This window comes from Silurus meridionalis, chromosome 14, assembly GCF_014805685.1.
Source record: "Silurus meridionalis isolate SWU-2019-XX chromosome 14, ASM1480568v1, whole genome shotgun sequence".
NCBI classification, from domain to species: domain Eukaryota; kingdom Metazoa; phylum Chordata; class Actinopteri; order Siluriformes; family Siluridae; genus Silurus; species Silurus meridionalis.
In genome coordinates this window covers 4,584,168-4,595,824 of record NC_060897.1, presented here as the reverse complement: position 1 = coordinate 4,595,824, position 11,657 = coordinate 4,584,168, and the positions used below count along the sequence as shown (strand labels likewise).

General features: G+C 38.1%; 1 protein-coding gene across 1 annotated transcript in view; it reads right to left on the bottom strand.

Moving 5' to 3' along the window:
* Window positions 1-5,556: 5,556 nt before the first annotated feature.
* The window catches only part of hrob (homologous recombination factor with OB-fold), an 8,848-nt gene continuing 2,747 nt past the window's right edge, over window positions 5,557-11,657 (bottom strand). The window contains exons 3-10 of the mRNA XM_046866257.1: window positions 9,664-10,554; window positions 9,491-9,574; window positions 9,178-9,315; window positions 8,872-8,980; window positions 7,557-7,642; window positions 7,343-7,465; window positions 6,306-6,507; window positions 5,557-5,756 (exon numbers count right to left, since the gene is read on the bottom strand). Coding sequence (XP_046722213.1) covers window positions 5,704-5,756; window positions 6,306-6,507; window positions 7,343-7,465; window positions 7,557-7,642; window positions 8,872-8,980; window positions 9,178-9,315; window positions 9,491-9,574; window positions 9,664-10,554 — 1,686 coding nt within the window. The 3' untranslated portion in view covers window positions 5,557-5,703. The remainder of the gene's footprint in view (window positions 5,757-6,305; window positions 6,508-7,342; window positions 7,466-7,556; window positions 7,643-8,871; window positions 8,981-9,177; window positions 9,316-9,490; window positions 9,575-9,663; window positions 10,555-11,657) is intronic.

Below are 11,657 nucleotides of genomic sequence, written 5' to 3'. Positions count from 1 at the left end.
TGCTTGAATGATTCAATTGGCTAAAGTTAATTATCTAAAATAACGACTAATATTGCATATTTAATAGTACAGAACTGATTTAAGTAAAGAGCATTGTATAGCTTTCAATTGTACTTTTTACCTGTTTGGGTTGCCAGATGATCGTAATGGCTCTTCAAGAAAGAAAGGGAACACTAGCACAAACTGTTCATGCTGTTGATAAAGTGTATTAAGATGCAATGTACAACTATACAAGACACAAAAAAATAAACACACATGCGGCTTCAGTTAAAGGATTTCAGTGGTAATTTACTGAACTGGCAACCTGCTAATGTCCTGTCTTGCATGTCACACTGTAAGTAGACTGCATCTTAATTGCACATTTAAACGAAGCTTACACTGACCAAAGTGCTGTACAATGGACATGAAGACAAACTGCAAAGAAAATAATAAATAATTAAGAAAATAAATAAAAAGTAATTTTAAAAAACCTAGTAAATACAAGCCCAGTGAGAGGCACACTGATATATGGATTGTTAATATAGACTGGGTCTCCACATCTGAGTCATAACTGGGTATAGACTAGATCTAATTAAATCCTCACATCTGAACCATAACTGGGTTTACACTTAGTTTATATTTATTCCCACATCTGAATTATAACAGGGTTTAGTCTGGGTCTAATTAATTCCTTAGATCTGAATTCTAATTGGGTTTAGAGTAGGTTTATTAATTCCAAATAGGTTTAGACTAGGTTTATTAATTGCTTAGATCTGAATTATAACTGGGTTTAGACAGGGTTAATTAATTGCCTAGATCTAACTTACCTGAATATAGACTGGGTCTAGCAACCCCTAATGTGAGCAGCCAAAATAAGAAGAAGATAGACTGGATCTAATTAATTTCCTACATCTGGATAATAAATGGGTTTAGACTAAGACTAATTCATTCCCCACTTCTGAATCATAACTGGGTTTATGCCAGCCTTATTAATTCCTCAGAATTTAATTTAATTATAACTGTATATAAACTGGGTCTATATTAATTCTCCACATCTGAATTATAACTGGGTTCAGACTGGATCTATATTCATTCCTTAAATCTGAATTATAACTGGGTTCAGACTGGATTTATTTTAATTCCCTACATCCGAATCATAACAGGGTTTGGACTAGATCTATATTCATTCCCTACATCTGAATTATAACAGGGTTTAGACTGGATCTATATTCATTCCTTAAATCTGAATTATAACTGGGTTCAGACTGGATTTATTTTAATTCCCTACATCCGAATCATAACAGGGTTTAGACTGTATCTATATTAATTCTAAATAATTTCTCCAAGACGTGTATGGTAAAAGAAATGTATAACACATACATGTAGGTAATGAACAGCTGTGCATACACAGATATATCAGTATATTTACTCTGAATCTAAATGGGATAAATGATCCTGAGGACAAACAAACTGAATATATTCTCAAAGCAGTGGATTGGCATTTATGTGACATCTATTTTTGCATTCACAATAGTCATAATAGATTATGCAGATGTTTTCGTGCTCAAAATGATATGAAGTGCCAAGACTTTGCATGCTGGAAGTGCTCAATCCGAGTACTCAATCCAAAAGATCTGGAGTTTTGGAGGAAACACTAAGATACTCTTATGTTTGATTGGGCATTTAATTGGCTTGTCACGACACAGGACAAAATGTATGATGTACAATGTAAACACCGAAAACACTTCAACAGAAAGAATATAATAAGAGTACATAAGAAAGAAAAAAGCTGATTGGACCAATGAATAGTCTCTTCAATAGTCTATCAACTGTTCAAAAATCCAGCAAGAAAAAATCCACAATAAAAAATTAAAAACAAAAATTAATTTTGAAACATGCGATGTTTTTAGTGATGATTTATTGTTTGTCTGTTATTTCCGCTGCTTTGTCACAAAAGACACATCGCTAGCAAAGTTACAACGATGATGGAAGCATGTAGGATAATGATCAAGTGTTGCTGTTAGCGCCTAAAACAAAACTCGCCATTTCCAGGCAATCGAATTAATGTGAGACAGGACATGGGACTGGAAACAGCAAACATTAGCAGCTAAGCAGGTAGGGGACACAGTTAGCGAATTGCAATAGTGATATTATCATCAAAGCTCAATTTATAGATCCTGATCTGCTTGTGCTGCATGGAAAAATGACCATGTGGGAGATTGGGATTTCAAGATACAATCTACGTCCATGGTTTTAATTATAAACCTAAATATGCGAGTCATTCAGGAACGCTTTCTGCTTTAGACCTGGAAAAGCATCATATGAAATTGAACCTGGAGGTCAGCAGTCGGTCAAACATTTCAAATCACACAGAAATCAACTCCTTTTTTTTAGTATTGCTGAAGGAATGTGTAACGCCATGATGTACCGTAGCAGAATACTAATACCGATAGCCTCCTCCTGAGATGGGGTTTAAAAATGCACCTGTTTATCCTGACTACATAGGGTGGTTTTGAGCAAATAAGTCCTCTGGCCTGTTAGCTACAGGTAGTACATCTTCAGGCTGGAAGTCATACTGTCATTTATAGGGGTACATTGTGTAGAGAATGTGTACTGTGATCGACAGCTTTGGATAAAATGTTCAAGGAAGCAGGTAGTAAGTAGTGTGTGAAGCCGAAAAAAGCACTAAAGATCTCACTAAATATATAAATCTAGTGATACGTGTCATTTAAAAACATCATAAACTATTCTACGCTCTTAATGAGAATGAGTCGCCCCCTAGAGACTGCACAGTGTCTTGCAATTTGTTTTCACAGTTGCCCTGTAAAGGTCGTTTCCACCATATAAAAAAAAATTAAAAATGCCCAATTGCGATTCCAACTTTTTACTCCTTGCAATCCTGACTTTACTTTTTAGCAAAAGTCGGAATTGCCAGAAATCAGGTCGGAATTACGAGAAATAAGAGTCGGAATGGTGAGAAATAAACTCAGAATTTTGAGAAATAAAGTTGGAATCCGGGGAAATAAAGTCTGAATTGGAATTGAAAGTTCGTGCCCCCGGTTTATCGTGGAATTGCATTTGCCTCATAACTAATTTGTTTCACTGATTTTCCCGGTCTCTCGCTCTTATATCCAACAGCCGATCCATCCTCAAATGCAAAATACACAAGCTCAAGCCAAATAAACTCATTATTACCAAGCCGGGGAATTAAACTCAAGTTATTCAATATGTATGAATAACTCATTGAATCTTGGCCTTACAATCCAATACAAAAAGTCAGCTGTTAAATCGGGTTTAAGCTCAAAAATCACCAGTTTCAATGACACTTCAGAACCTAATTAGTGTTTTTGTATCAGATAACAAGTATTACAGCTGAGCAGCATGTCGTCAGAGGGCGAATTTACTTTTTAAGCGTTAAAATGACACTTCAGTAAGCTAAATTCTTAAGTGAATATTTTTCCATGATTTCCCAGTGTGCTTAGTTTCATTTCTTTCGAACCCCTTTCACACCTTTGATCCTCGGAGGTAACGAGTCAAGGAAAAGAAGGAGAAACTGAAGCAAGGAGGCACAATTAATTCCACAAGACTAAGACATTGGCGCATTGTTCGGACTGAACATGTTCCTAATACAAAGGTCAGGTTCCTCCTCCACAGCAGAACGCCTGTGGATTCCTGTGATATTCCTGACAGCTGCAGGCCTTACAGCCTGCTAACGATTTAATGAGGTGTCTCAGACAAGGTCCCTGTGCTTCTTCGGCTTAGCTAGCATGTATGCAGTTTAAACAGAGATTAGCTCTCTTCTGGGGTCAGCCAAGAACAAATACATCTCTTTCTTCTATCTCGGCAAGACCGAGCCCTTTTTTGAAGCCCGATGACTTTACAGATTTACTTTTCTGTTCAAGCCCAGGGATTCACTGTGCTGAATCATGGAGCTCTTTACAGTTCAAGGTAAGCGAGACGCTGCTGTGAAAATGGCACCTGTAACACACTTCGGTTGAGAAATGAAATGAGCAGTTAAATTAAGATGTTGTTTTTGAGTAGCAGTTTAGCAACAGCCAAAAGATCAGTGTGTTGACTGATCCAAACTGGAGCCAATACAGAACAATTACTGTTCCCTTTTCAACCTTTACCATTTGTTACAGATGTGCATGTTGAGACAGAAGAGAACATTTCTGTACAGCAGATTTTCTCTCAAAACTCCAAAAGGTCAAGCTAAATAAACTCATTACTAATCCAGGGAATTGAACTCAAGTTATTCAATATGTATGAATAACTCATTGAATCTTAGCTTTACAATACAAAAATAATAATAATAGCAGGTGTTGAGTCGAGTTTAAGCTCAAAAACCCATAATTCTAATGATACTTCAGCACCTAATCCTTGTGTATATACAGATAAGTATTACAGCTGAGCAGCATGTTGTCAGAGGGTGAATTTACTTTTTTTTTTCTTCTAAGTAAAGTGAATTTAACTTTTCAAAACTCTATTACTATTCCATTTTGATCTCAGAAAGACTCGCATGTTCATTTCTATATACGTTTAGCAGTGCCACATTCTAAGTAGTTTTTCCTCTCAAAACTCCAAAATTTACAGTCCCTCGATCGCTGTCCATGGTTCAGGAGTAAAAGCAAGAAGTGGTTAAAGCATTGGACTTTGGCTCTAAAGGTTGTGAGTTCAAATCCCCATGCATCTCCTGGGCCCCTGCACAAGGCCCTTAACCCCTTAGATGTTCTGTTGCTGAATGAGATAAAGTCATTCTGGATAAAGGCATCTGCTAAATACCATAAATGTAAATATAAGGCTACATCTACACGAATTCGGGTAAATTTGAAAATAGCGTTTTCGTCGGAAAAAATGCTTCCACAATTAATTGTTAATATATAATCGTTTCCTTAAAGTTGCTCATCCGCACTGAATCATCTGATAACACCAGTCCTTGTCCTGCGCACAAGCATGATGCTTCGACATGCGTAATTTCTTTACTTTCCGTTTTTTTAAACGTCAAGGCAAAAAATTCGTCATCGTTCCCGAAAGACTCCGTTTTCAATTCACACTGCGGCGCAAAAACAGTTTTTGTTGTCTGAACGTGCCGGAAGGCCAAAAACGTTTTAGTGTGGACATGGCCTAAATGCAATGAAGACATGAAAACCTGGATGGGAAAGGGGAAGAAAAAAAAAAGAGAAAGTATAAGAAGACAAGACAGAATCCTTTTCCCACAAGTCTGTCGAGACACGACGGGTTCTGACTCTAGTAAAGTCCATTAAAACAGGTACGCCAGTGACCCGATATGACCCGTTATGTCTTAACAACCTTCACAAGTGGATCAAGCTGTCAGACTTTTGTCTCAAGAGCCACTTTAAATTCAAGAGTGCCGGACAGAGTAACCATGGAAACCTTCACCAGCACACCTGTCTCTGTGACAGCTCGAATATTACACTCATCAATACACGAACCTCATTCGCATTTCCAGTGAGAATTTACAAACAGTCGCTAATGTCCAGGTAGTAAGTAACAGGTAGGCGTTCACATGAATCCTGTTGAGTTCTTGTATTGATAATTATTACAACAAACAAACAATGAAACTCAAACGTTTATTTTGCATCTTTTCATCGACGAATGCCTTCTGGTTCTGTACATATCTTACAAAAACTTCTATACAAACACAAAGTGAACAAAAAGCACAGCTGGGAGATCTGGAAGAGCTCCGTGTTAATGGTGTCGGCATCAGGCACTGTAAGACTCGACAGGCAACTCCCCAAGCATCTCATCGAGATCATCTGCAAGACACGAACAGATTAACACATAAGCATTGAGCAACTCGTGTTATTTTGTTTTCACAGATGTTAACCTTTGAGCGCCGAACAATTTTAATAGACCTCAGCGAATTAATGTGTGGAGGGAGACCCAAAACCAGTAAAACTGCCCTCTACCGCCCTCTTGTGTTGCACAAAATAGAAACAGGGCCATTTTTCATTTCAAACTTCCATATTTTTCCAGACTTATTAGATTTTTAAGACACCAAACCACATGCATTAGAGTGCAATGTTAATAATATATAAATGTAACATTCTAAACTTTACATTTAATCTTTTTACTAATTCTTAGTTATATATTTTAGAAAAACGAATAGATATATTTTCTGTACTAATTCAGAAGTGGAAATCACTCAAATCAAATTCCATACTTTTCCAAAATGCGTAGGAACCCTGTAGAAATGTAAATAAATAAATGCCCCAAACACTAACATACTGTAAATGTATAATCCGCTATAAGTGTCCAAAAACCTTGCAAACAGAACAGACGATAGAAGTGGAGAAAAAATGCACCTGCATCCCACTGAGCATCCGCTGAGCAGTCAGGTCGTGTACCAGACTCTACCATGCTATTATCTGGGAGCATGAGTTTGGCTGAGACGCTGCACTGCTCCACATCCTCCTCCTCCCCCTCCTCCTCAAAATGCAGCTCCATTTGAGACACGGGACCCCCTTCAGATGTGGCCTTCTGACAGTGCAGTAATCCAGCAGGATCCTATCATTCGTTCAAGACATGTATGGAAAATATTGGCATTGAGCATTAATCATTCATCTATTCTCTAAACCATAATCATGCATTCTATACAATTAGCCTGTATATAATTCAGTGTATCTTCCAGATTATCCCCATATCTATATATCATCTGTATATACACTGTGTATCCATCCATCCATCCATCCATCATTAAACCTGAAGTGCCACATCTTTACTTCTTTCCATCCATCCATCCATCCATCCATCCATAAAACCTGGAGTGCCACATCTTTACTTCTTTCCATCCATCCATCCATCCATCCATCCATCCATCAGTAAATCCAGGAGTGCCACGTCATTACTTCTATCCATCCATCCATCCATTATTAAAACCTGGAGTGGCAAATCTTTACTTCTATCTATCTATCCATCCATCCATCCATCCATTCATTATTAAAACAGGGAGTTCCACATCTTTACTTCTAATTCTATTTATCCATCCATCCATTATTAAAACATGGAGTGCCACATCTTTAGTTCTATCCATCCATCAATCCATCAAACCTGGAGTGCAACATCTTTTCTTCTATCTATCCATCCATCCATCCATTATTAAAACCTGGAGTGCCACATCTTTAGTTCTTTCTATCAATCCATCCATCAGTAAATCCTGGAGTGCCACATATTTTCTTCCATCCATCCATCTATCTATCTATCCATCCATCCATCCATCTATCTATCTATCTATCTATCACCCCTTGGAAAAATTAAAAAGTACAAATCTACTTCTCTTTCTGATATCGAGTAAATACCCATCAGTGTAACCAAAGTGCAAGTGTAAATCTTGACCACTAACCAGTGCAGGCTGGGAATGCTGGGAAAAGACGTGGACTGCTCCACCAGGAGGGTAGATTCGAAGAAGATTATTGGGCGTTACGTTCAGATAATGGTTCCTATTAGAGGGGGAGAACACACCCACCTAGGCAAGAATTTCAGAGACACTAGTGTCAAAACGCGTGTCTAAACACTGAGGTAATTACACAAGTCTGATATTAGCAGCGGTTCATTACCTGTTTGAGCAGCAGAACCGCTCCAGTCTTCAGCTCCCACTGTCGTTCTTCCAGCAGCCGTCTGTGAACTGTACCCTGCATCTCACCTAGTCCGGGTATAAATACATTTACAAAACTTAAGCGTGACACAATCACAAGTTCAATTCTACAGCGCCTTTTCTCAATTGACATCGTCTCAAAGCAGATTTACAGAACCTAAGAATTAAAGCGAATGATGTGTGTTTGTCCCTGATGAGCAGATTTACAAAGAAAGAAAACAAGATTGTAGGAGAATTTTCTGAAATGCCACTTCACAAAGAATTATGGGTATTGTTCTGCCAAGATCTAATAACACAGGATGTTGGGGGTTGTTGTTGTTACTGCATGTACAGTTCTTATTCCTGTAACTACTATTAATTATTGTTATTTATTTAATAAAAACATCTATTCTGCTGTAATAATTTTTTTTGTTGTGTTTCTCTGTAAGAACCACATGCATAAGTCAATGTTTCGATTTCAATAACAATGATTAAGAAAAAAAATGTAATTATGATAGTAATAATGTTATTTATTATATATATATAAAATGAATACATTCTCCACAATAATACTGGTAGTCACCTCGGCCCATGTCGTTTACTTTTATAGACCAACCCCCCATTAAGGAAAGAAAAAATTATGTGGCGGATAATTAAAAAAAAAAGTTAAACAGTATTTCATAGTGATAACACTTTATAACCATAACTAGAGGTCAACCGAGTCATTGGTTAATTAGCACCAATAGTTAATTGCTGGAACCTTTGGTGAAAATCCATACCGATAGTTTTTCCGAGTTGCTGAAAAGGTCCTCCGACATTATACAGTACGAGAGCGGCCTCTAGAGGCGATCACTGACGCTGTTTATTTGAAGTGAGGTTTTTTTTATTCATTTTCAATGTAACTGTTTTCAATTTATTTGAGGTGATAATGCTTTCAGACTATAGCAAACATTTGTTTAATATTTATTAATAAATGTATATTTATTTCATTGAGCACATTTTCATGATTCAGTACTGTTTGGGGTTTTTTTGTAATAAAGTTCAGTACTATTTTACTAACCAGTTGATTAATCAGCTACCGACAAGTACGTCAAATCTAGCAATTGGTATCAAATTACAGTTGCTAATCCAGGATGGTTAATTATGGAGAATATCTGTTTAGATTAAATCAGGCTCATATCATGACACAATGTTAGGGTGAAAAAAATTGTTTATAGGCAAAAAAAAAAAAAGTCTATAACCGCTGCCTGTGAATGTTCATCGTTTCTACATACGCATCTGCTTGATGCATGTCTTACCTGTGGGGTCTCTGAACACCGCTTTGGCATCAGCGTGTGTGTGTACGATGCTCTTTAATACCACAGCCATGTTAGGAACCTTATTCTTTGACAGCTGCCTTAAGGCTGCCTAAGAAAGACAAGTGGTTACTGAATAATAAATCGAAAACGAGGAGCGGGCAACAAATTAGGCACAACCTCAAGGTCTCCTGAACACTAATGACTTATCGCAAAGCATTAATTACACTGACAAATAAGGAATGTCTGCAATTAGGGCATATTTATGACGGTGAAGACAGCAAAGAACGTTGGGGACGTTTTACTTACTTTCCGCAGCACCATGACAATGCTGTAGGAATTGAGGAAACAGGAAGGGTTTCTCTCGTCCAATCCCATTTCCGCCTTCATTGTTGCCCACGGACCTACACTGAACTCCTCTTCGTCGTTTCCTTGAGAGCTCGGGACCTGTTTATATCCAACCATACACACAAACATCGGTTGATTATTCGGTTATTGTACGGTTCCGACCTCGCGTTCAGTAAATACCACTTTTGGTCGACCTCTAAATGGACAATGCCCTAGAGAAAGAGTGTACAGTGAACAGATTGTGTGTTAGATGTGTGTGCAGGTGGTATGGTACCTCAGTGCGTAGGCGAGCAACAGCCCCGTGTGCTGGTGTCTGTGGAACGGCCACAACAATGTCATCCAGGCTCCGCCCACTGATCTGTGCAATTGAATTGTATTTATTGACAAAACCGCCCATCTACCTACACTACATAGACATTTCTATATATGTAGACACTTAGGAATCACCTGCTGTGGCAGAGCACCTGCTGGACCAGGAAAGCGCCGAGTCTTGGGTCGAACAGAATCACTCCTTGGTCTCTGAGGGGTCTTACTGGCTGCAGACACCAGCTGGACCAGGTGATTAGTCAGAACGGGCATGTGTAGTGGACGGGGTGGTTGTGAAGTCACAGAAGCAGGAGATACAGCCTGAAATAGAGAGCGGTTTTCTGCTCGAGGAGTCACAGCTCCTCTTTGCCACCGAGATGTTCCTCTCGCAGGCCCAGGTGTCACCGGACTGGTGAAGCGGCAAGCAGAAGGTACAGCAAGTGGTTGGACTGCGGGGGGTGCGGATTTCGGAGTAGTGTTGCAGAACCTTCTGAGAGAAGATACGACTGGTGTATCTGCACTGCTGGGGGATGTTCTCGTGCGTTTAGCTGGAGAAATGTCTGGGTCTGGGTCAGAAGGCTTATAAGAAACGCACTCGTCCAACTCATCCAGATCTACATCCCAGTCATCAAAGTCGTCCTGGGAAGAGATGTCTTCCTTGAGAAAAGTGCAAATGCTTGGTTGAGGGTTTGGCTGGCCAGATTGAGAAGTTGAGGAATCCTGCAGTGATGAGATTGCTTTAGAGCTATCAGAAGGTGCTTGAAGAGAAGCAGGATGTGTAAAAGAGACCACTTTGAAGACAGATGAGGAGTTCGAGTTGGCCAAGTTTCTTAAAGCTTTAACAGGTCTGGATTCTGAAATAGATGAAAGTTGTGCCACAGAGTCTGGCACTGAACTCTTGGCTGATGGTGCCATGGAGCTCTGCTGTGCATCATGGGAACCATCTGCTTCCAAATCTTGTAAGGGGGCACCGGCTAGAACTGCAGATGGCCTAGAACTTGACAGGTGAGTCCAGTCTGCTTCTAGCAAGTCCTACAGCACAATAACACCAAGTTAACTCCACAAATCAAACCAGGAACTTCGGTCAGTAGATCCGATGATACATCATAACCCTGTCATAGATTTGCAAGTACGATACCTTAAACACAAAAGCCCTATTTGGACAGGATTGCATTTCCCTGATGTACTTTCCTAATTTACAGTGGCTGCTTTTGATTTTACTTCGATTTCTATCAGATATGTTCAGGCTTTTTTTCATCCTTCTCTGAGAAAATATCATTGAAAATAAAATTCAAGCTTTTCAAGAGGCTCTTTATCACTTCATCATCGTATTCGCTCCGAAATTCTTCGGTACACGGCTTTCGGCTCAGTACACGTGTGCACCGAATGCAATCCTTTTTACATGCGGAACAGAATTCAAATCTGAGTTCACTCAGGAAATTATTAAGTAGCAAACCACAAGTATGTTTAATCTCCACATCGTACTTTGAGTGCATTTATTATTATTATTATTATTATTATTATTATTATTATTATTATTAATTGTTAAAACTATTTAATTACTAACTATTTAATTAAATTTTTCCATTTGTTTCATTTATTTAATCATTTTAATTTTGTGCCAATTTAATTGATCACTCAATTGAATCAATATAATAATAAAGTGTATTACATTATTTAGATTTATTCTATTTTATTTTTATTAAATATTATTTTATATATATATATTATTTAACAAAGTGGGCATTTCATTTAAAATAGTTTTAAACTTTTAAACTGTTGATGTTCTCAAATGATGATAATAATAAGCTGCATTATTAATAATAATAATAATTTTTTTTTAAAACGACAATTTTATATTTTGCATTTCTTCCCCTTAACTGTACCAAAACAGAACCGAACTGTGACTTAAAAACCGAGGTACGTACTGAAACGCGAATGTTTGTGTACCGTTACAGCCCTAAATCCGGGATGAAAAATGTTGACTACACACACTGGCAGGAAAAATTTCCAGTAGAGGAAAGAAAATAAAATTGTTTAGAAAAGTGAGATTCGGCAGACTGATTGAGGTTGAATTTCCAACAATGTAATTGACACAACCATCCGTAATTAACACAAGGATTAACAACCCATTA